The 23,852-nt window shown below is 49.1% G+C and overlaps 1 protein-coding gene across 1 annotated transcript; it reads right to left on the bottom strand.

The window, feature by feature from the left end:
• Nucleotides 1-1,154: 1,154 nt before the first annotated feature.
• Vsig10 (V-set and immunoglobulin domain containing 10) lies at nt 1,155-22,742 on the bottom strand. Its single transcript, XM_042669629.1, has 9 exons — nt 22,664-22,742; nt 17,871-18,152; nt 13,965-14,267; nt 12,244-12,504; nt 11,739-12,032; nt 7,848-7,958; nt 6,811-6,823; nt 5,107-5,318; nt 1,155-4,103 (listed from the first exon to the last, which is right to left on the bottom strand). The coding sequence occupies exons 1-9, from the start codon at nt 22,740-22,742 to the stop codon at nt 4,051-4,053; spliced, it is 1,608 nt and encodes a 535-aa protein (XP_042525563.1). The 3' UTR covers nt 1,155-4,050.
• Nucleotides 22,743-23,852: the final 1,110 nt, after the last annotated feature.

Here is a 23,852-nt window from a genome sequence, read left to right as displayed (position 1 = left end):
GGCTGTCGAAGGAGAGGTTGTGTCTCCCCAGTTCGTGGAGGGGGGCAGCGAGTTGAGAGACGGGGGGGGGGGGGGGTGAGGAGGGGGTGAGGGAGAGGGGAGCCCCAGGCAGGGCGAGTAGTAGGAGGGGCGCGCGCTGGGCCTGGGGCATCCCACAGGCCTCCTTCCCGGAGCCGGGGAAAGAGCCAGGTTTTAGGGGTTGCCCTGTGGTCAGGGGTCTGCCTTCCCCCTCCCATCCCCCCCTTCACTATTTACTTCTCATAGGTCTTAAACTTACTTTTTTTTTTTGGCTGGGGCTTGAACTCAGGGCCTGGGCACTGTCCCTGAGCCTCTCTGTGCTCAAAGCTAGCACTCTACCACCTGAGCCACAGCGGCACTTCCAGCTCTCTCCTGTGGTTGTGAGGAGTCAAACCCAAGGCTTCATGCATGCAAGGCACCCACTCTACCACTAAGCCACCTTCCTCGCCCTTACTTTCCTTATCCAAACCTCTTTCCCATGTTTTTGTTTGTCGGTTGTGGGACTTGAACTCTGGGCCTGTCTCTCAGCTCTTCAGCTTAAGGCAAGTGCTCTACCACTTGAGCCACAGCACCATTTCCAGGTTTGTATTTTTTGCTATGTGGTGCTGAGGAATCGAACCCAGGGCCTCATGTATGCAAGGCAAGCGCTCTACCACTGAGCCACTTGCCTAGCCCCTAACCTGTTTTCTATTGGGCATTTGATGTGAATTCCACTTTTATCTTCAATCTCTGTATTGGTCTCTTTCACACTAGGTTCCCATTTCATTTCTGATCATCTGCTCTCCATAAATTCTAATTCTATTCTCAGCTTTATTACAACATCTTACTTTTTTTAACCTGGCTTTTATCCCCCACCTCCCACTGCTGCCATGTTTTTCTCCAATTTTCTCCTGTCCCAAATTCTCATCCTTAAATAAGGATTTAAGTTGTTTGTTTTGTAATGCTGGAGATAGATCATAGGACATTGGTAGGCAAGCACATTACCTCTGGATTACATCACCAGCCCCTTACTAGACATTCAGTGATAACAAAAGTAGTATTCTTTTAAATAGAAACAGTTTTAAAAAAATATTTTTTCTGGCACACTTGTTTCTCTAAACCATTTACTAATCAGGTCCAAATCAACATCACTGAAACATATTTAAAAATAATTTTATTCTGTAATTTAAAAAATCCATAACCCTGGAACTAATTTCTACCAGCCTTCCCCCAGCAAATATTAAAATGTAAATAACACAGAGCCATCTGCTTCTTTTTTTCCCAGCAGTTTGTAGCCAGCCCCAGGTGACAATAGAAGTTGGCACTTGACTACATCATAAGAAATTCTTCCCCAACAAGATTTCCCTCCCCCTCAGGTTTCAGTACTCAAGAGTATGGAAATTTTCCATCCTGTCTAAGCTGAACATGTAGGTCCTGTGTGGATTTGTGAGTGATAGAGCTAATAACTAAGCCACAGGGTTTCAGAGCCCCACCCAGAGTACCCCAGGTTTTAAAGAAAAGCAACACAATGTAATTGCCCTGATGTGTTTATCTTCCTGCTTCTGATAAGTAGACCTCATAGTCCCAGAGTTAACAATACACACAGATAAGATTTTTTTTAATACAATGTTGCAACTTGGACTTTATCCCACCAAGATTGTAAGCTACAGTCACCATGATGGTAGCTTTGGTTTGAATCATATTAAGGAAAAGGGAAGAAAAAGCAAAAAACAAGTCCAGATTCTTTCTAAATTCTTTAAGACTTGAACTATTCAGTTTCTTAAATGTCTGGGCCGGGGCTGCCAGGAGTGACAGCAATCACAGCGGGTCATGACATTTGTCACTAAGCCCTGGAGTCTCCCATTTGCCAGTGGAAAAACTCTCAAATGTTTCTGGTCCTGAGGTGTGTGTGCATGAAAAGGAAGGGGAAGCTATGGACAGCGTCCCAGCAACCTGGCAAACGTGTTCTCCATTCCCGGACGGCTGTCCTCCACTTCCCACACCTACTTCCTTTACCTAATGTACCCTCTGCATAGTAGGTTCTCAAATTCAGGAATTCATCATCAAAGTCTCGCAAGGCCAATGCTGCAACTTGAGGATCTCATTCTAGAATGGTGCCCACAGCCAGCCGTTTGGAGGGGCTCAGTATGCGAGGTACCAATCAATGAGTCCTGATCAAGGGACCTGCCATTCACAGCTATTCCTGCATAGTGAGCCAGGACTCGCCATGCTCCAGACTCCCCAGCACCCTGAACTGGGGACAGGACACACCTCTAGTGATTTGTTTCCTTCATAGAGAGATCTTCCCAACCACATCTGGAGCTTCCTTCAGAGAACCAGTTCTGTATCTCCAGTACCTAATCCCTGCCATTGGAGAAAGTGGGCCCTCCTTGGATCCCTAGATTTGCCTGTTGGAGCACAAAGGCAATGTGGAAGTGCAAACATTGGTCTGATTTTTCATGTTTTCCCCCTCTGTAAGGTTCTGACTTTAAGAGGCTTGAATGAAATGGGGCAGTGGGGGGAAGGGGCGGGGAGAAATGCCTTAAGGATGTAATGAAAGCCATGAACTCACCCCATATTGTTTTCATTTAGAATCTAGGGTCGCTGATCAGTGTATCCTCATATCTTTAAGACATAGGAAGGAAACAGGTTTTCCATTTCTAAAACAGTCAAACTGAGGCCTCTTTCCAAACTAACAGAAGAAATAAATGAAAAGTGCTGAAAGCTGATGAAGGGCTGTCACCTAGGCAGCTTTTCTACATAAAAACTCTGTGAGAACCTTCCCAACCCCTCACTAGAGCCCCCCTGAGAAAAGGATTCTGTCTCCAGGAGAAAACAGTTCCCAGGGAACTGCCTTGGGGCCCCTCTAGGAGAGAGTGTTCAATGAAGAATAAAAGGCCCAGGATAGGAAGAGTGGCTCAGTTGGTACAGGGCTAATCAGTGAGCAAAAGCAACAGGTATCAAGTTCAAATCCCGGTCTCGGATCAAAAAAGAACAAAAAGAATGAAAGGCACAAGGCCCCAAAGCAGCTCTGAACTTAACAATGGATATGTTTTCCCCTTCCCAAAGAGAAGGCAAAGGCGGCAACAAACATCTATTGAGCACCTCCCAGGAACTGTATGTCTTTCTGAATGACTTCATTTAATTCTCACCCATGAACGAATGGGGCTGGAAGGCAGTGATGTTGCCTATTTTACAGATGAGGAAATAGCAGCCCAGAGAGAGACAAAGCATCAGGCCCCACCCCACTGAGCAAAGAAGGGGCAGGGCCCAGATTCAAGAGTGTGCTGATTGTAAAAGCTGAGAAGCCAAACCACCTTCCTCTGACTTGCCCTGGCACCTGACACCTCACCGGAGGAGAGCTCACCTCCGGCTCCTCACCTGGACAGTGATAAAGGAAGTCTCATTACTGGACTAGATTTCCCTGTTTGACTGGGATAAACTGTTTACAAATTGTTATTTCCCCCCTCAATACTGGGGCTTCAAATCAGGGCCTTGTGCTCTCATTTGACTTTTTCCACTCAAGGCTGTCACACCACCACTTGAGCCACACCTCTGCTTCCAGCATCTTGTTGGTTAATCAGCAATAAAACTCTCATGGAATTTCTTGCCTGGGCTGGCTTTGAACCGTGATCCTCAGATCTCAGCTTCCCGAGTAGCTTGTAGGCATGAGCCACTGGTGCCAGGCCCCAGATCTTTAATAATAGCACAGAGCACCAAGACCAGTGCTCCCCCTTGCAAATCAAGGTCTGTCACAGCCAACCTGGACAGAGCCAGGTGACACAGGCAAAATGGTACCTCCATTGCCATTTGCTTTCCCCCAACACATTGCTCCTTCCCACAATGTCTTAACATCCAGGAAACTTCTAGCAAATCAAAGCAATGACGAGATGGAAGGAAAGATGGATGTGTTTCTTCTTGGCTGCTGTTGTGAATGCAAGCTCCCAGGTGGCGATGGGAGGGGTCGGGGTCAGAGCCAGGCGATGAGCTGTTTTCTCAAATGGAGCTTTCCCCCACTTTCAAAACAAGGTGACGGTGGACAGATCCCCTTCTTCAAACTGGCCTGTCTTCTTGAGCAATGTCACTTTGCGGGGCACTGCTGTCATCTGTTCAGAGGGGGATGGGGGGAGGAGACTCAATGATCTCAGTGCAGTAGCATGGTATTCTGTTTCCTTGGCCAGGCTATGGTGGTGTTTGGGATCTGACTCTTTCCTGATGAGCCACAGGGTCAGGTTTCATGGTGGAAACAGGGCAGGGTGTGCAACTGCCTGTCTTAAATCAGAATCCTCTAGACATGCTTGATGCTTGCTACCCATCATGCCCCTGGCTCATGCCCTCACCAGAAGCACTCATTCATATTTATTCAAATGCAACTGTCCTTATACACTGGTCTCATATCTACCTCTTCCAGAAAGCTGGGCCTGCCCGATGCTCTCATCATTCTCAGAGGCCCTGTAGTTTTCCGTGTGTGTGTGTGTGTTGTGTGTGTGTGTGTGTGTGTGTGTGTGTGTGTGTGTGTGTGTGTGTGTGGTTTGAACTCAGGGCCTGGGCACTGTCCCTGAACTTTTTTTTTTTTTTTGCTCAAAATTAATGCTACACCCACTTGAGCCACAGCTTCACTTCTGACAAAAAAGTAGTTAACTGGAGATGGGTCTTCCAGACTTTCCTGCCAGGTCTGACTTCAAACTGGGATCCTCAGATCTCAGCCTCCTAAGTAGCTAGGATTACAAGTGTGAGTCACTGGCACCTGGATGGAGTTTTTAAATCCATCAGCCATCCAACTGTCCTTCTGAAGGAACCTGCAAGTGGATCTTCATCAGTGCTGATTGTCTATTCAACAGTGCTCATTGTGTGCTTCTACCCAGTGAGTGGCTTGGTAAATGTCCACTCCTATATCAGCAGTTACACTTGAGTACTTTACCTCAAATGCTTGGGACCGGAAGTGTTTCAGATGTCTTTGCACATGTAGAATGAAAGAAGCCAGGGAGGAATGGGTCCCATGTGTTAAATGGGCCAAGCTACTTAAAAAGGCCAAGCTCACGCCTGCCCTGCAGATCTAGCAGGTGCTTGCTGCACAGATCCGAGTGCTTGCGAGGAAGGAGGGCTTACCTTGGAGATCTTGGAGTCCGTTCCTCAGTTGCTCTAGGTTTCCATTCACCAGTGCAGTCACTCTGTGAATGTGGCCATGCTTGTGGACTTCTTTCGGCAACTCCTCTCTCATCTCTTCCTCCTCCTCTGCGGCCTCCTCCTCCTCTGCTCCCTCGGCCTCCTCCTCCTCTTCTGAATCCACCAAAACCATCACATCACCCATGTCCTGGCCCCTATTTTCCAAAGGAGGGGGGAAAAAATCTTGTTTTTCTCCTCACTGAACACTCAACCCTAGATCGTTCCAGACCCACTGGGAACAATGGCCTTCTAATACAGGATATAGTAAAAGATGGTCCCGAAACTAAGTATTCTGTCATTATGAATGAGGAAGTAGAATTATTTGTCTATGTATCATAGAAAAAATAATTCTTTGATTCCAGTCAGGTTCTTAAAGAAATAAAATATACAGCCAGGGGGGCTGGGAAGTTGGCTCAGTGGTAAAGCGCTTGCCTTGCATGCCTGAGGCCCTGGGTTCGATTCCTCAGCACCACATAAGCAAAAAGAAAAAAGCCAGAAGTGGCGCTGTGGCTCAAGTGGTAGAGTGCTAGCCTTGAGCTGAAGAGCTGAGGGACAGCGCCCAGGCCCAGAGTTCAGGCCCCGTGACCGGACCCAAAAAAAAAAAAAAATATATACAGCCAGGGATGGGTGGCTTACACCTGTAATTCCAGTTACTCAGGAGTCTAAGATCTGAGGACTACCATCTGAAGCTAGCCCGGGCAGCAAAGTCTGTTAACCAACCAAAAAGCTAGAATTGCAATTCTGCTCAAGTGGTAGAGCTCCAGACTTGAGCAAAAAACCTAAAGGACAGCACCTAGGCCCTGAGTTCAAACTCCAATACACCACAAAAAATTTTTTTTTACTTTGCCTCAAACTACCCTTTGAAGGATAGAGGATTATGAACTTGTTCAAACTCATCTTCTAAAACATCCTGTAAGATTTTGTCTTATTCATCCTTTTGTCTCATGGTAGGAAATGTAATAAAAGCATGAATGACTAAGCTACCATGTATACAATGTCTTCATGTTTCAGTGCTAGGCCCACAAAGTGCCTAGCCCTGAGGTTTGACATCAAAAAAAGAGAAAGAAAAGAAAGAAAGAGAAAGAAAGCGGAAGAGAGAAGAAGGAAGGAAAGGGAGGAAGGAAGGAAGGAAGAAAGGAAGGGAGGGAGGGAGGGAGAGAGAGAGAGAGTGAAAGAAAGAAGCAAGCAAGCCCACGATCTGAGGATCGTGATTCAAAGTCAGCCAGGGCAGAAAAGTCTACGAGACTCTCATCTCCAATTAACTACCAGAAAACCGGAAGTGGTGCTGTGGCTCCAGTGGTAGAGCACTCGCCTTAAGCTGAAGAGCTTAGGGACAGCTCCCAGGTCTAGAGTTCAAGCCCAATGACCAACAAAATAAAATAAATAAATAGAGACTTTGGCATCCATCAGACCTGAGTCAGAAAGTGGGGCCTGTCATCTCCTCCTGGATGAGCTTTCAGTAATCCCTTCACTGGGCCTCTTCCCCCACAAGGGAAACAGAAATGCCACCATTGCTCTGAGGTGATCAAGGGTTTATGGTCTGGTCCCCACTGGAATTTATTATTGTGCTTCTTACAAAAGGAGGGCAAACAAGAAAGATGAAAGTATGGAAATGGGGTCTTTGATTTGAATCTTGGGAACACTCACCTCAAGGGGTCTCCTACAGAAGACAAGACAAGAAAACAAAAGTCAGTATCCAGTACCACCACTAAGACTCCCACAAGTCAATTGAAAACAAACTGACCTGTTCAAAAGATGGAACAAGCCAGGGGTGCACCTCATGCCTGTATTCTTGTAATCCTAGCTACTTAGGAGGCTGAGATCTGAGGATCCTGGTTTGAAGCCAGCCCAGGCAGGAAAGTCTGTGAGACTCATCTCCAATTACAGAAAAAGTCAGAAGTGTGCTGTGGCTCAAGTAGTAGAACGCTAGCCTTGAGCAAAAGGAACTCAGGGACAGTGTCCAAGCCCAGAGGCTCAAGCCCCAGGATTGGGGGCTGGCGGGGGGGGGGGGGGGGGGAGCCAGGCACTGATGGCTCACACCTGTAATCCTAGCTACTCATAGGAGGCTGACATCTGAGGATTTAGGTTCAAAGCCAACCCAGAAAAGTCCCTGTGAGACTCATCTCCAATGAACTACTCAAAAACCAGAAGTAGAGTGGTGGCTCAAAGTGGTAGAGTGCTAGCTCTGAGTAAAAGAGCTCAGGGACAGCACCCACACCCTGAGTTCAAGCCCCACAACTGGAAAAAAAAAAAGAAAAGAACTAATCCAAAGGAAGAGGTTCTAGAAATTTCAGGGATAGCAGGCAATACTTAAGCACTCTGGCACATGTTGACCCCATGAAGAATTCAATAGGTGGATGTCAGGTGAAGTTGAACAATGGCTTTCTTCCCACCACCCACACATTGTCTTTTTTGTATGTGTGTGCCATCTTAGGGCTTAGGCACTATCCTCTAAGCTTTTTCTGCTCAAGGCTAGTGCTCTGCCACTTGAACCCCAGCTCCACTTCTGGCTTTTTGTGGTTAGAAATAAAAGTCTCGTGGAATTTCCTGCTAGGACTGGCTCCAAACTGACATCCTTATAGCTCATCTTCCTGAGTAGCTAGGATGACAGGCATGATTCACAGGTGTCTGGCCCCTCCCACCTGTTTAAGAAGCCTGAAGCAAAGGGACCAAGAAGCCGTTACCTTTCCAGCAGAACACAGGGCTGTAATACAACAGAAGTCCGAAAATAGTAGCCACTCCCAACAGGAGGAGGCTGATGATGGTTCCCACCACACTTCCGATATTGAGAGGCTCTGTAAAGACAAATCACAGTGAAGCCTTATATCCACATCATGTGGGTACAGCTGAGCAACACCTGTCCTCTGCCTAAATCCAGATCTTATCTTGGCTTCATGACTTTAAACCCAAACAGACGATCACTCTCCGATGCAAGACAAATAGCTCTTCACCCAACAGTGGGCTGAGTTTGTGGGAGTCAAAGTGCACAATATGAGTGCACTTGTGAAATGCATCTTGGAAAGTTAAAAATCTGTGTTGAGCCAGGTGCCAGTGGCTCACACCTGTCGTCCTAGCTACTCAGGTGGCTGAGATCTGAGGATCGGAGTTCACAGCCAGCCCGGGCAGGGCTCTTTGCTGTCACAGTCCTTACTGGCTGTCTTCTAAGATCATAGACGAATGGTTAATTTTGCATTTTTTTTCAAGCAGTACTGAGGGTTGAACGTGGGCTTTATACATGCTGAGCAACTGCTTGACTTCTGAGCTGAGCTATACTCCCAGCTGAGTCTAGCCTCTTTCCCAATTTCATGTGAATGAACTCATCTCTTTTGTAACATGTTTATCTTGTTCAACATTAGGTTTAGGCTGTAAAAAAAAAAAAAGAATCTGTGTTGACCAGACATCAAGAAAGTAAGCATGGGGCTGGGAGTGTGGTTTAGTGGTGGAGTGCTTGCCTAGCATGCATGAAGCTCTGGGTTCCATTTCCTCAGCACCACGTACATAGAAAAAGCCAGAAGTAGCATGGTGGCTCAAGTGGTAGAGTGCTAGCCTTGAGCAAAAGAAGCTCAGGAACAATGCCCAGACCCTGAGTTCAAGCCCCAGGACTGGAAAAAAAAGAAAAAGAAAAAGAATGGGAGTTATCTGTACTGTGATAAACAGTGGGCTCAATGGACAGAATAGAAAATTTGAGTACAGGCCCACACATAGAAACTTGGCCTATGACAGATTAGTGGACAAAAAAAAAAGGTTAATAAATGGCAGTGGATCAAATGGTTTATAAAAATTAGGAGGAGAGGGCTGGGAAGGTGGCTCAGTGGTAGAGCGCTTGCCTTGCACGCTTGAGGCCCTGGGTTCTATTCCTCAGCACCACATAAGCAGAAAGAAAAAAAAAAAAAAAGCCGGAAGTGGCACTGTGGCTCAAGTGGTAGAGTGCTAGCCTTGAGCTGAAGAGCTGAGGAACAGCGCCCAGGCCCAGAGTTCAGGCCCCATGACCGGACCCCAAAAAAAAAAAAAAAAAAAAAATTAGGAGGAGAAAAAGGAAGAAAATTATTCCATATTAATGAAAGATTTAGCTTGTGAGAGTGTTAATTCAAAAATAAAATTCCTAAGAAAGGCTTAACTGTGGAAAAAAAAAAAAAAACGTTAAAACTGTTAGAGGCAACTTTAGGAAGACTATTTTTGTGACCCTGGGAGAGGGAAGAATTTCTTAAGCCATAAAAATTGCAACAAACAAACTAAAATATGTATAACATAAATCAATAAATTATCATGAAGAACTTCTACAACAAAAAAAATGCAACTACACATCTGTGAGAAAGGAGAAAATGTCAAGGCACAAGGTGTGGCACCGGCTCAAAACCTTAGTAATCAGAGAAATGAACATTAGAACCTCAAAGAGATTCTGTTTTTGTTTTGATTGGTCCTGGGACTTGAACTCAAAGCCTGGGCACTATCCCTGAGTGTTTTTGCTCAAGGTTAACCCTCTACTACTTTGAACCACAGCTCTACTTCCCTTTTCTAGTTGTTTAGTTGAAGAGTCTCACGGACTTTCCTGCAGAGGTTGGCTTTGACCCATTATCCTCAGATCTCAGCTTCCTGAGTAGCTAGAATTACAGGCATGAGCCCCCAGCAACCAGCTGAGATTTTTTTTTGTCATTTGTGGGACTTGAAATCTGGGCCTGGGTGCTGTCCCTCAGCTCTTCAGCTCAAGGCGACTACCGCTTGAGCCGCAGAGCCACTTCCAGTTTTGAGTGGTTTATTCGAGATAAGAGTCCCACCGTCTTTCTTGCCTAGGCTGGCTTTGAACCGCAATCCTCAGATCTCAGCCTCCTGAGTAGCTAGGATTACAGGCATGAGCCACCGGCGGCCTGGCTAAGATTGTTTTTTTGACATACACGATGGGCAAAAATTAAAAATCCAGTAAAAATGCAAAGCAAGCCAATTCTTGTCTATTGCTTTTGAGACTGGAAAGTGGTACACCTACTTGGTAAAATGCACATAAATAACATGCCTTTTATATAAATACATACATGGCCTTTGAACATATCTAGAGGAATGCTTGCTAAGATATCCATAGCAACTCTGCTATCATCACAAAAAGCAGCAACCACACAAACATCCATCAGCAGGAAAAATGAGGAACTGTCTTGTGGAATGATGACACAATGGAAAATTATACAGCGGTAAAGAGGTAGGAAGTATAATGATATGCATTTGAATGAATCAATCCTAGAAAGAAAATGTAAAACGAGCAAGTCACAAAAGACTTGCTTATGGTGGCTTCAATTTTGCTTTTTTTTTTGTAGAAAAATTTTTAGAGCATTGTTAGGTTTCTAGCAAAACTATACAGCACGTACAGAGTTCACCTACAGATACACAGTACCCCCACCTCAAATCCCCTACTAGAGTGACACATTGTCACAATTCATGAATTCCCATCCAGCGTCACCTGAAGCCATAGTTTGCAGCAGGCCTCACTCTTGGTGTTGAAAAGTCTGTGAGTTCAGATGATGGCACAAAGACATGTATCTATAACTACACCATCTGAGAGGATTTCCACTGCTTTCAAAGTCCAGGGTCTGCCTACTCCACTGCCTGCTTCCTGCCTTCAACTCTAGAAACCTCTCACCTACTTAATATCTCCACTGTTTTATACACTATACAGCCACAATGGCTATATTTTTAAACTGAAAAAAAAAAAAAAAAGCTGGGAACCGGTGGCTCACGCCTGTCATCCTAGCTCCTCAGGAGGCTGAGATCTGAGGATCACAGTTCAAAGTCAGCCTGGGCAGGAAAGTCTGTGAGATACTTACCTCCAATGAACCACCAGAACACCAGAAATGGCTCTGTGGCTCAAAATGGTAGAGTGCTATCTTTGAGCACAAAAGCTCAGGGACAGTGGCCAAGCCCAGAATTCAAACCCCAGAACAGGCTAATAATAATAATAATAATAATAAATTGAAATAAGACCTATAAAGTGAGCAATCTACAGAATGGTATTTGTCTATACAAAATTATGTGTACATACAATAGACACTTATACTTTCATGTTAATGGAAGACTATCTGAAAGATTCCATGTCCTGAGTTCAAGTCCCAGGATGAACACAAAATAAATAAAAGTAAGTATGGGTGGAGACTTCAAGTGTTTGCCTTCTATTGAGCTTGAAGACTTTTTCATATTTTTTTTTTTTTTTTTTCCAATCACATATGGCTTCTTTGACCCCATCAAATAACTTTATTCACACAAACGTCCCTTAATTTACAAAGCCTCAGTCATTCATACATTAGGGGATCCACAGTGTTCTTTTTCATATTTTTTGTATGTGTATTCTTCAGGTTGTAATATACAATTATATATAATAATTTATGTTAATATATATAATTTTTGCTCCCTGTACTAGTACTACTGCCTTTAAGACTGGACAGTAATTGTTCCCCATCCACCTCACGGAGGTGCACCAGCTGCATATGCCGGCTCTCTGTGACCAGTGGAGGGGGAAAGGGGCCTGTGCTATCTCCAGGCAGCAGCTCTTCACCTTCCTTCCCCACTCCCGCCTTCCCTGGCTTTGGGCTCACCTTTCACAGTTAGCCAGATGTCCACCTCCCTCACCCCCACAGGGTTCTCAGCTCGGCAGACATAGTAGCCCTCGTCCAGGTCCCGCGAGCAGTTGTGGACAGTGAGGTTGGAGCTCTGGCCAGTCTGGGTGATGAGGTAATGGTTGCTGGGCTGGAGAACCGCTTCGGGCTGGCTGAGATTCCTCAGCCACTGGATCTTGGCGAGAGGAGAAGCTCCGGACACTTGGCAGGTGAGCGTCACGTTGCCTCCCACAAAGCAAGTCTTCATGGGCTCGGAGAGAAGCGAGGGGCTCCCTAGAAATGAGAAGACAAATGTTTACGAAGAGACACGAGCCCTGCCTAGACATCTTCGAGAATATGAGTTCTTTCCTGAGAAGAAATTTATGCCACTTCAACACACTGTGCTTTCAAACAATTCTTCCCCAGGACAACTTCCAAACAATTTTTGGAGAAGAAAAGGAAGGCAGGTGACCCCCAGCCCCAGGACAAAGCCAGCCACACTCACTGATCTGCACCACACAGCTGGCTCCCGACTCCGGCCCCACTACATGGCTGCCAAGGCATTTGAAGGTCTTGCCATCCTCCAGCTGGGTGTTGTTCACCACCTCCACCCCCAGCGATGAGTTCCCCAGGATCATCCCTCCTGGTTCCTCTGTCCACAAGAAGTTAGGCTCAGGGTATCCCCCATCCCAGTGACAGGTGAGCTGCAGAGTGGACGATGTCAAGGCCGTCTCTGCAGAGCACCGAGGTGCTGATGTAGGAGGGGCTGCAAGACACCAGAGGAAAAATGGCCTTACTTACAGACCGAAGTATTGGAGTCTCAGAGAAACATCAACTCTAGTCAGTCAATCAGGTGATGTGGTTCATGTCAATAATCCTAGCCACTCAGGGAGACTGAGGTCTGAGGATCTAATTTGAAAACAGGCAGGGCAGGCAAATGCAGGAGGCTAAAAAAGCCAAGAAAGTGGAGTTGTAGTTTAAGTGGTAATGCCTTAAACATAAAAAGCCAAATGAAAGCTAGAGGTCCTGAGTACAAGTATCAGGATTGGCACAAAACCAAAACAACAGCAACAAGATACTTTTAGCCACAGTCTACCTTGACACAGCACCTAAAATAAATTAGCACTTGGCACCGAATTTCCTTTGCTGGGTGTTACATCTCAGAGGCCCTGGGTCTTGTTGGTCTTTGCCTTTCTCTCTAGACAAGAGTAGTCCTTAAATTTAATTACATGAAATTACAAATCTAGTCCCTCCATTACATAGCCATATTTCAAGCATTCAGTAACCACATATGACAAACAGCAGCTTTATTAAAACCGCACAGGACATCTCCATTACCCCTGTCCAAAAAGTTCTATGGCACAGTGTTGGGCCCTGTAAAACTTAAAAGTGGTTGCCTTGGCCAAGGGCAAATGGACTATTATTCAGCCATGAAAAGGAAACAAGCATGGCCTGGGTTCTTGTTACAATGTGGATGCCCACCTTATACAAAGTGTATTTTCTATCTATCTGGTAAATTCTTATGTATGCTCCATTCATAACAAATACCTGGGAACCGGAAAATTCACACAGACAGAGCCCAGATTAGAATCTGTCAGGGGCTAGGGCACAGAATGGGGAGAGGAGTAAGTGCTTAAAGGGTCTGAAGTTTTCAATTGAGATGATGTCAATGTTTGGGGATTTGCAGTAGTTTGGCTCTAGTACAGCTCTGCAGCAGACTATGAATTAAATCAAGGCGTGGTCCTGCACTTGACTCCACAGGCCTAAGTTTGAACCTTGTAAGAGGTGTGGCCTAGAGGAAGGTCTTAGTTCCTGGCGGATGTGGCCTTGGACGGGATTTGGGAGCTGCGCCTTCCTCTTCTGGTCCCTCCCACGCCAGGCAGTGAGTGGATGGGTTTCCTTTGTCTCCTGTTCTCACCGTGGCAGGCTGTGTCATCACAGGCTCAACCCATCCATCGGTCACTGACAAAAACCTGCACCACGGTGACCCAAAGGCCATCTGTGATAGCAGCCAGCTTCCGGGGAGAGGCGGGAGAGGTTGGGATGATTTCCTGTCTGACCAGAGTGGGTATGGGGGGGGGGGGTGGGACTTCCTGTCTGACCCAAGCGGGCGCATGCACATTCAGGGGCAGGGAGGTGGTAACGGTGAATGACTTCCAGCCAGGCCCTCGTGTGCGCATGCGCGCGGGGTGTGGGGCAGGCGGGGCGGGGCGGCTTCTTACGCACAGTAGACCAGGAGCTCGGTGGTCACCTTTCGCTGCCTCCCGCTGAGCGTGTTGGTGGCCACGCAGGTGTAGTTGCCTTGGAGACTGGGCAACATCTGCAGCAGCGCGAAGCTGGACAGCGTCCGGTTGTTCCCGAAGAGCTCGGGCCGGCCCGGGGCGGCCTGGAACCACCACTCCACCCGGGGCGGAGGCCGGGCGCGGCTGCGGCAGCTGAAGGCCGCCCGGGAGCCCCTGGCCACGAACCGGGTGCCGTTGGGAAGGGAGCCCGAGGCGGAGACGTTGACCTCCACCTGGAAGGGGCCATCTGGGAAGGACAGAGAGAGGAGCAGGGCGTGAAGCCGGCGCTGAGTGAGACTCACAAACCCATCGGGGGACGCCGGGCCCGCACATCCACGTTGACCTCACTTTGGGGGCCTCGTTCGCTTTTGGGGAGGCAGATGTTCACTAAATTAAGGGCAGAGAAACACTGAGACAATCACACGAGGATTTAAACATAAGCAAACATCTAAGGAGGGGCTGACAGAGCCTCTCTGGGTCGACTGAGCTGTGGAATAGCTACAGAATTTTGATCACAAGTATTCGCCTGGAGCCAAGGGCTGGCATCTATAATCCTAGCTACTCAGGAGGCTGAGATCTGATGCCTGAGGTTCAAAGCCAGCTCAGGCAAGAAAGTCTATAAGACTTATCTCCCATTAGCCACCAAAAAGCTGGAAATGGAGCTGTGGCTCAAGTTGTAGAGTGCTAGCTTTCAGCCCAGGGGCAATGCCTAAGCCCTGATTTCAAGCCCCCATATCAGCACACACACACACACACACAGGAACAAAAGAAAAAAGATATGAAGAAATAGACCATAAAAAACATTATTCGTGAGCACAGTATTGACTTTGCCCCGGTTCTGCTCAGCCCTGGCCACTGCACAGCTATAGAAAGGTGTTTTGTTGTTGTTATTTTATCAGTCCTGGGGCTTGAACTCAGGGCCTGGGCACTGTCCCAGAACTTTTGCTCAAGGATAGCACGCTATCACTTGAGCTACAGTGCCACTTCTGGCCTTTTCTGATTATGTGGTACAAAGAAATTGAACCCAGGACTTCATGCATGCTAGGTAAGCACTCTACCACTAAGCCACATTCCCAGCCCAGAAAGGTGGGTTTCTAAGGTTGAGTCTTGACAATATGCTTGTCAGGTGGGGGCATCCTCTTCCCAATGCAGGGGTCAGCAGATTCTTCACCTCCCACAGGGGGTCTGGGGGAAATAAAGCTATGGCTTGAGAGGTGTTCAGGCCCCCAAACTACTGTTGTTGGTTATTAGGTATGTGGAAAGGCAGGTCCTGGGCGTGCCTACACTTGGTACAGGGTGTCTTTGAGCTTCTAGTGGCCAACACCCAGGCCACAAAGGTAATGTGAGTCACATCAGACGCATTTGGTCAGCCGGGCCCCATAGCCTGGCCTGCACACAGTGCAGAACCCCAGAAGTCAACTGAGAAGGGCTTCTGTCCAGGAGAATTTTAAGCAAGAAATGAGGGTAGTTCCTGAGTGTAGTGGGACACTCCTGTAATCTCAGCACTTAGGAGGTAAAGGTAGGAGGATGGTGAGTTCAAGGCCAGACTGGGCTATTTAGTGAAACTCTGTATCCAAAAAGAAAAAAAGAAATGGGGCTGGTGCAGGAGGGGGGAGGGGGGAATGCTGGCAGGGGAGTACTGATGGTTCAAGCCTATAATCCTCCTAGCTCCTCAGAAAGCTGAGATCTGAGAAAAATGGAGCCCAAAAGAGCCGCATAGCATGTCCCAGGAAGTGTGTTGAGTGTCTTTCACAGGTTGATGATCCTCAGCCTGGTCACTGGGCTCCTCAAATGCCCAATGCCAAGGGCACAAACATCTTAAGAAACAAGATGTCTTTAAGAGCAAGAGGTGGGGCTGGGAAGGTGACTCAGTGGTAGAGTGCTTGCCTCGCATGCATGAGGCCCTGGGTTGGATTCCTCAGCACCACATAAGCAGAAAAAGCCAGAAGTGGCACTGTGTCTCAAGTAGGAGAGCATTAGCCTTGAGCTGAGGAGCTGAGAGACAGTGCCCAGGCCCAGAGTTCAAGCCCCATGACCGACCAAAAATAAATAAATAAATAAAAAGCAAGAGGCTGAGATTAGAAGATGGAGGTTCAAAGCCAGCCCAGGCAGCAAAATCCAAGAGATGCTAACTCCAAGTAAGCAGCAAAAACATGGACCTGACGCATAGCTCAAGTGGTAGAGTGCTAGCCATGAGCAAGAAATTTGAGCAAGAACACAAGGCCTGAGCTCACACCCCAGTACTGGCGCGCACACACACACACACACACACAAAGTTAGGAAGGAAAAGAAAAAAGAAAGGAAGGAAAAAAGAAAACTGTCTGACTCTTTAAAACAGAGTTGCCAAATATGCCACTGATTGGCAAGCAGAAGCCCAGGTCCAGGTGGCAAGAAAGATAAAGCTCCCCGCCATTACACAGCCAGCTTTGTGTGTCTCTAGCATCTCTGTTTATTTGCATATTGAAGGCCACTGACAGATAACAACTTGTCACATCCTGGAATGTTTTCCCTCTAGCTTCCAAGGCCAAGTGAAGATGTTTCTAAACTTTTCTCATTAAAAGAAAGCGAGTATGTGGCCAAGTTCCTAACTCTGTCAGTAAGAAGACTGGAAAGATACAAACAAGAGTCTGACTCTCCCAAGTCCTGTTAGAAACACTCAGACAGCAGGCACCAGAGGCTCATGCCTGTAATCCTAACAACTCAAGAGGCTGAGATATGAGGATCACGGTTTGAAGCCTGAGCAGGAACATCCATGAGAAATTCTTATCTCCAAACCAACCGCCAAAAAGTCAGAAGAGGAGCTATGGCTCAAGTGGTAGAGCAATAGCTTTGAGCAAAAAAAAAAAAAAAGCTCAAGGGCAGTACCAGGCCCTGAGTTCAAGCCCCTAGTACTGGCACAATAATAGTAATAATAGTTAAAATAACCCATTTATTTTCAGGCACTGAAAGTTGAATTGCATATATTCTGATTTTTTTCCCCCAATGGTATAAAAGTATATGGAATAGTCATAGCTTGCAGCCATATGAAAAGGACAGTGCACTGCTGGTGGCTGGCTGGATATGGCTTGCAGGCTGCACGCCCCCACTCAGATTTCATCTGTGTCTATTAGCAGACAGGAAGAGTTTTGCAGGAAAGGGTGGGAAGAGCCAGGCAAGCCACATCGAGTATTTACCACGGTAGCAGAGCGCGTTCACTCTACCTGCCAAAGACTGCAATGTATTATCCCCAAGAACAAAGGAGGAAAACGGACTTGGAGATAGCCGGCTGCTTCCTTGAGGTAACAAAGACTAAGTGGCAACGCTAGACTGGAACACAGCAGTCTGACTCGATTACATTATAGGACAAAATAACATGGACAGTAAGGATTATATGGACAATAACCAAAAAATAATAGCTAAGTAATATGCCAGGAACCTTTAAAGCATCCTATAAACTAGTATCTCTTGTTCACAGCAGTTCTGTGGGGGCAGGAATCCTTTCTTGTGTATGTGTGTACTGGTGCTAGGGTTTGAACTCTGAGCCTTGCCCTCTCAACTGGGCTTTTTTGCTCAAGTGCTCTACCTGTCTTCAGGCATTTTTGCCTGAAGTCTTGCAGATTTGTCTTCCCTAGCTGGCTTCAAAACTGTGATCCTTAGATCTCAGCCTAGAATCAGTAGCTAGAATCAGAAACCACTGGCGTCTGGCTGTGAGGCAGGGATTCTCTTCAGCCCATTGTAGGGTCACTCAGCTTGCCAAGCTGCAGAACCTACACTAAAACTCGGGCCATGTGTTGCCAAAGCCCAAGCTCCTAACCACAGCCCCGTCCTGTCCCGTCCATGGCCCCAGGGAGAGCTCTGCAGCCCCACTCACCTGCCACCTGCAGCGACACGGGGAAGTAGCGAGTGTCATTCAGGACCTCCTGGCAAGAGTAGACGCCCTCATCCTGCAGGCTCAGAGCCTCGATGCGCAGGGCGCTGGCGTTCACCAGAGAGAAGCGAGGTGCAGCCAGTGGGAGGCTGGAATTGGAGGACAGAAGGAAGACGGGCTCCGAGTCGTTCCGGTACCAGGTCACCAGACCCCTGGGTGCTGAGGTGTTGCCACAGAGCAGCGTGACAGTGCCGAGAGCCTCGCCGATGACCACAGCCCCCAGTCCTGTCCAAGAGAAGGTCTGGCCGTTACTGTTTGTCTGGGAACAAACCTCGATGTTGGGACAGAACCCCTGCACGAGGAGATCTGAAAAGGTCTTGTGTGTTTTGTTGTGGGGGTTTTTCTTTTGCCAGTCCTAGTGCTCGAACTTAGGGCCTGAGTGCTGTCCCTGAGCCTCCTGGTGCTCAAGAGTAGAGCATTCCACCACTTGAGCCGCAGCACCACGTCTGGCTTTTTCTGAGTAGTTTATTGGAGAGAAGAGTCTCATGGACTTGCCTGCCCTGATTGGCTTCGAACTGCAACCCTTAGATCTCAGCCTCCCGAGTAGCTAGGATTACAGGCGTGAGCCACCCGCGCATGGGGGGGGGGGGTCTAATGTGTTTTGAAGAAGTAGTAACAGAAGAAAGCCTCCGCTACTCCTGCACAGGTGCTGAGGCTCATGAACAGGGGGTTGATGCCACACACAGCCCAGCTGCCCAGCTGCCCAGCTGTCTATGATCCATGCCGGCCACTGCTCACCACAGTGACTGTCCACTCACACTGGGCTCAGCGGTGTCACTGGCTTTGGGATGGCCAAACAGGATGACAGCAGAGGCTTCAATAATAATTGCGGTTGGGCCTGGTGGCTCACATCTGTCATTATAGCTACCCAGGAGGCTGAGGTCTGGGAATCACGGTTCAAATCCAGCCAGGGCAGGAAAGTCTGTGAGACTCTCATGTCCAATTAACCACTGTGGCTGTGGTGCTGTGGCTCACAGTGGTGGAGAGCTTGCCTTGAGCAAAAGAGATCAGGGACAGCGCCCAGGCCCCACGTTCAAGCCTCAGGACTGAAGGTAAAAACAAACAAACAAAAATAACAGAACCAGAAGGGTAGCTCAAGTTGGTAGAGCTCCAAGACATGATGGACCCAGGCAAGACCAACAGAGTACCTATCCCACTGCCCTGAGTTCAGCCAGCCAGCTGGGGTGTCCGCTGTGATGGGATGGCCCAACGCAGAACCCATATGGTTTCATTTGCCTAGAAACCCAGCTGGCCTCTGTCTTCCCAGCTCAGGTTTAATGTGGTGATAGCTCTCTGGGCAGCTCCATGCAGGAACGGGTGGACAGTAGGGGACTCTACTGAGCCCCCCGCCCCCCCCATCACATGGACTCTGGGCTGGGCTCTGGGCATCTGCTGGTAGACACATTGGATAGAAACCTCAGGAGCTCACAGGCTGGAAGGGAAAACATAATAAAACCAACCACTACAACTGAGCGGATAAACAGGAAATTCAGATGGGGAGTGTACCAGGCCAGACTTCTTCCAGGAAGCCGACCAAGGGCATGGACAGGTAGGCCCCGGACACGCAAAGCTGGGGACGGATCAGAGGAACAAGCTATCCAAAAGCCTTGACCAGAAGTAGCAGCTAGGTGAGAAAGCAAATGATCAGTGCTTCCAAAACACTGAAACCCAGCTGGGCTCTGGTGGCTCACACCTGTAACCCTAACTACTGAGGAGGCTGAGATCTGAGGGTGGTGGTTTGAAGCCAGCCCAGGCAGGCAGAGAAGTCCTTAAGATTCTTCCCTCCAACTGGCCAGCAAAAAGCCAAAAGTGGAGGTGTGATTCAAGTGGTAGAATACCAGCCTCAAGTAGAAAAGCCAAACAAGAGCTAGACACCCTAAGTTTTACCCCTAATACCAGTACATGTGTGTGTGTGTGTGTGTGTGTATGTGTGTGTGGGCGCATACACCCATAAACCAGAAACAGTGGCCCTTTCCCAGGCTCCACAGGTAATTCTGATATTCAAGCAAAGCCGACAGCTGAAAGACAACTAGTACTGTGGTATCAGGCATTGCTGAGTGACAAGACAAAAAGCCCATTTTGGGGAGAAGAGCTCAAGTGTCCCACCTCTTCACAAAGAACACCCAGTGTGGGAGGCAGGGGTAGGGGGGGAGTGGGTTTGGGCTGAGGATGCTCTGGAATCAATTCGTGGTGATGGTTGCAGAGCCCTGTGGATGAACTCTAAACCACAGAACTGCACGCTCTCACAGGGTGGGTTTCCTGGTATGTAAATTATGTCTCAATGAACCAGCAAAACAAGATGCCATCTCCCTCTGCGGAGTCAGGCCCATTTGTAAGAGAAAAGAGAGAGAAAAGAGCCTGGTGCTGTTGGCTCAGGCCTGTCATCTGAGCTACTCAGGAGGCTGAGAGCTGAGGATCCTGGATCAAAGCCAGCCCAGGCAGGAAAGTCAGTGAGACTTTCAGAAAACCGCTAGTGGTGCTGTGGCTTAAAGTGGTAGAGTCCTAGCCTTGAACAAAAGAGCTGGGGGACAGCACCCAGGCCCCAAGTTCAAGCCCCACCACTGACCAAAAAAAAAAAAGCTCAGGGACAGTGCCCAGGTTCAGTTCAAGCCCCAGGAAGGACAACAAAATGAGAGAGAGAGGGAGACAGACAGACAGAATGCTATATATCTGCATTGGTCTTTTTTTTTTTTTTAATGGGGGACCAAGCCAAGCCTTCTGCCCTTTTGTTTTTGAGACAGGGTCACAAACTCCTGATCTTCCTGCTACTACCTCTCCTCTCCTAAAGCTGGGATTACAGGAGGACACCATGACACTTGACCTGTATTTGGTCTGCTCTGATTAGAAGGGGCTTCTCTTGAAAAATGACTTTAGTTCCGATTTTCTTTCCATCTTTTATTGTTCCCAAGCCGGGATTGAATTGCAAAAAGAAAATCTAAGCCACTAACTGGACAATGAGACCTAATATTAGAGACTCCCAAACTGCCAAAAAAAAAAGTTTCATGAGGAGCACTCTGGAAAGCAGGGGAGGGTCATTTTCTAACAATCAGGCTGGGAAACCAGGTTCTCAGGTGTCCACTGAGGAGGCAAAGAAAGAACTGTGGAATTCCAGGTGCAATAAGTGTTCTTGAGCTCTGCAGATTTGTCCCTTTCCTGATGCCGCACCAAGGAATAAAGGAACAGCAGCTTGGAAAGTCCCTGGTAAAATTTTAAACTTCAGAACTTGGCGGACATTTTCTTCTCCAAGAAAGAGCACAACATGGTCACAGAAGAAACCGTCTGAAGACAGGGCACTCCTCTTCCTGGCTTTACCTGCTCTGTTTGTCTTAACTACCTCAGAGATTATTTTAATCAAGAGAAGTAGCTGAAGCTATTCTGGCTCATTGATTAGTGATGTCTGGCCCTGGCACAGAACGGGTAGCCACAGTCATCCAACACAAGTTCCATTCATGAGGGCCCTGGATCCCCTAGTTTTGTTATTGACAGAATGTGAGCTTCAGCAAGTGTAAGCTAATTTAAGGTCCACACAGATGTCACCAGAAGATGTGAGGCTGTCACACACATCTCAGATGTTCCAGGTCTCAAGGATTTTAGTCTGGCCTTGCACACCAGAATGGGAAAATAGGATGCAGAAACATTTGTGCCACTGAAGTCCTCACGATGTCTAGGAGTCCCTTGTTGGATTCAAAACATGTAATAAAGTGGGGAGCAATACATTTTTTTTAAAAGGGAGGCCTTACAAATGCACTGGGCTATTCCATTATCAGGGGTCTGGAAGCTGTTAGCGTATTACTATTTACAGAGTTAGCCTTACACCCAAACGTTGTGTTTTTCCTAGCAACTTTCCCCATAAATACTCCAGAGTATACCATGCACAGGTAATAAGCGGAAGTATCCATGTGACCTGGAGATGAAGTATGAATGCCAGGTTGCTCTCAAGGCCCACCGACCCTCCCCCACTCCACCCCTCCTGATTCTCCCAAAAGATGAGATACACCTAGATAAAAACTAAACAACCACAGGGTGACCGCGCCTAGCTCCTGGTGGGAAAACAGATCAACCTTCTCATTTTTCCAGATGACTTGGAAATGGGGGGTTACAGGAAATGGCATGCATTTTTCTGACTATTAGGAAGAAAATTTTTTAAAAAACATAGGAAAAGTCCAACACTTTAAAAGAACTTTTCTCCCTTGCAGACAGGAAGCTCCAGGCACCACTTCGGACCCGCGCAGCTCCAGCCAGCGCAGAGACTCGCCCTGCGCCCCCCGATCGCGCCCCACTTCCCGGGGCCCCTCGGGCGCCCTCCCCACCTGCTGGCCAGCGCCGGGCCGCCCGCCGGGGCGGGACGCGCCGCGGACGGCGGGTGAAACGCGGGACGCAGCCGGTTCCGGCGGGGAGGAAGCACCCGACGCCTCGTCCCTAACAAAGGCTTTTTCTTCATTTGTTTTCGGCCAGTGCCGGGCAGTGGGGATCTGAAGTTAGTTCCCCGGAGGAGTTTGTTGGAACGGGGGTGGAGGGGGTGGGGGGAGACCGCGCGGATCGCAGGTGCGAGGCCGGCGCGGCGCGGCCGGGGCCGGGGCGGCGGGGCCGGCGCAGCGGGGCCGCGGCCGGGACACCGCGGCGCCTCGTCCCGGCACCATCGCCACGGGGGAAACACGCGAGGCGAAGTCACGAGGAAGTGGGAACGCAGGCGGAGACTCTCCCCTCCCCTCCGCCCCCGGGTCCCCGGCCCTTACCTGCGGGCACCGCGCGGGCCAGCAGCGCCCCGAGGCACAGCAGGACGCGGGGCTGCGGCGCCCGGGCGCCCGCGGCCATCTCGCCCCGGCCCGGCGCTCCGGAGGCTCCGGGGTTAACCGAGCGCGCCCCCCCCCCCGGTCGCGGGGTGCGGAGAAGCCGGGGTCCCCCGCCGAGCGCACTCCGCCCCTGCGCCCACCCGGCGCGCGCGCGCGCGGGGTCGGCGGCAAACAACGGGCGCGGCCGCCGCCGCCGCCTCCCGTCCCGGCGGGAGCGCGACTTCCCACCGCGGCGGCCCGGGCCGGGGCCGCACCGGCGCGCGCAGACCCGGGAGACCGCGGTCCGCCCCGGAGGCCCGGGACGGCGGGGACGGCCCAGCCCGGCCCGGCCCGCCGCACCCCGCCCCGGCCCCGCCCCGGCCCCGCGCCCCGGGGTGCAGCGCCCCCTCTGCCCCGCGGGGGAAAGGTGAACCCGGACCTCCCAGCCAGGCCTCCCCCCCCCCAATCCCCCGAGGCCGACGGACACCCCACGATCGAGACGGGGACCCCCGGACCGGCCAGGCTTGTTTCTTAAGAGTCGGAGGCTTTTTTTTTTTTTTTTAATGTTGGGTTTATTTTCCTTCTTCAGTGCCTGCCCCCCCCTCCCCGCAGGTCCTGCAGTGCTACGTTCACGGGTTCGATTCCCTCTCTTCCCTGATGTGCTCCCCCACCACACACACACACACCCCTTAAAAGAACCACCACCAACCCAGTCCCATGCCCCGGGCAGCTTCTATCTTCTCCTTAGGAAGAAAAGCCTGGTAGAAACTAGCTGTTTAAGGATAAAGACAACCAGGCCTCTGTCATCCTGGCTACTCAGGAGGCCGAGATTGGAGGATCGAGGTTAGAAGACAGCCCTGGCAGGAGAGTCCATGAGACCCTTTATCTCCATTACTCGGAAGAGGCCGGAAGTGGCGCTGTGGCTCCAGAGAGAGCTCTCACCTTGAGCACAAAGAGGCTCAGGGGCAGCGCCCAGGCCTTGAGTTCAAGCCCCAGGAAGGGCAAAGAAATAAATAATAAGGCTAGGTGTCAGTGGCTCACACCTGTAATCCTAGCTACTCTGGAGGCTGAGATCTGAGGATTGAAGCTCTTGGAGGAAGGAAAGTCCGTGACGCTTATATCTCCAGTTAACCAACAAAACTTAGAAGTAGAC

Source organism: Dipodomys spectabilis, unplaced genomic scaffold (assembly GCF_019054845.1).
Source record: "Dipodomys spectabilis isolate Male_0828 unplaced genomic scaffold, ASM1905484v1 ptg000499l, whole genome shotgun sequence".
In the NCBI taxonomy this organism is placed as follows: Eukaryota; Metazoa; Chordata; class Mammalia; order Rodentia; family Heteromyidae; genus Dipodomys; species Dipodomys spectabilis.
This window is presented reverse-complemented; position numbering and strand designations above follow the sequence as displayed.

What these genes read in the sequence shown, in the direction of transcription:
- Vsig10 (XM_042669629.1), bottom strand. Translation starts at nt 22,742, where the DNA reads ATGGCCGCGGGCGCCCGGGCGCCGCAGCCCCGCGTCCTGCTGTGCCTC. An exon ending in CGTGTCGCTGCAGGTGGCAG is followed by an intron (nt 14,268 to 17,870) that starts GTGAGTGGGGCT and finishes TGTCCTTCCCAG; the next exon opens with ATGGCCCCTTCCAGGTGGAG. An exon ending in CATCTGGCTAACTGTGAAAG is followed by an intron (nt 7,959 to 11,738) that starts GTGAGCCCAAAG and finishes TTGTCTTTACAG; the next exon opens with AGCCTCTCAATATCGGAAGT.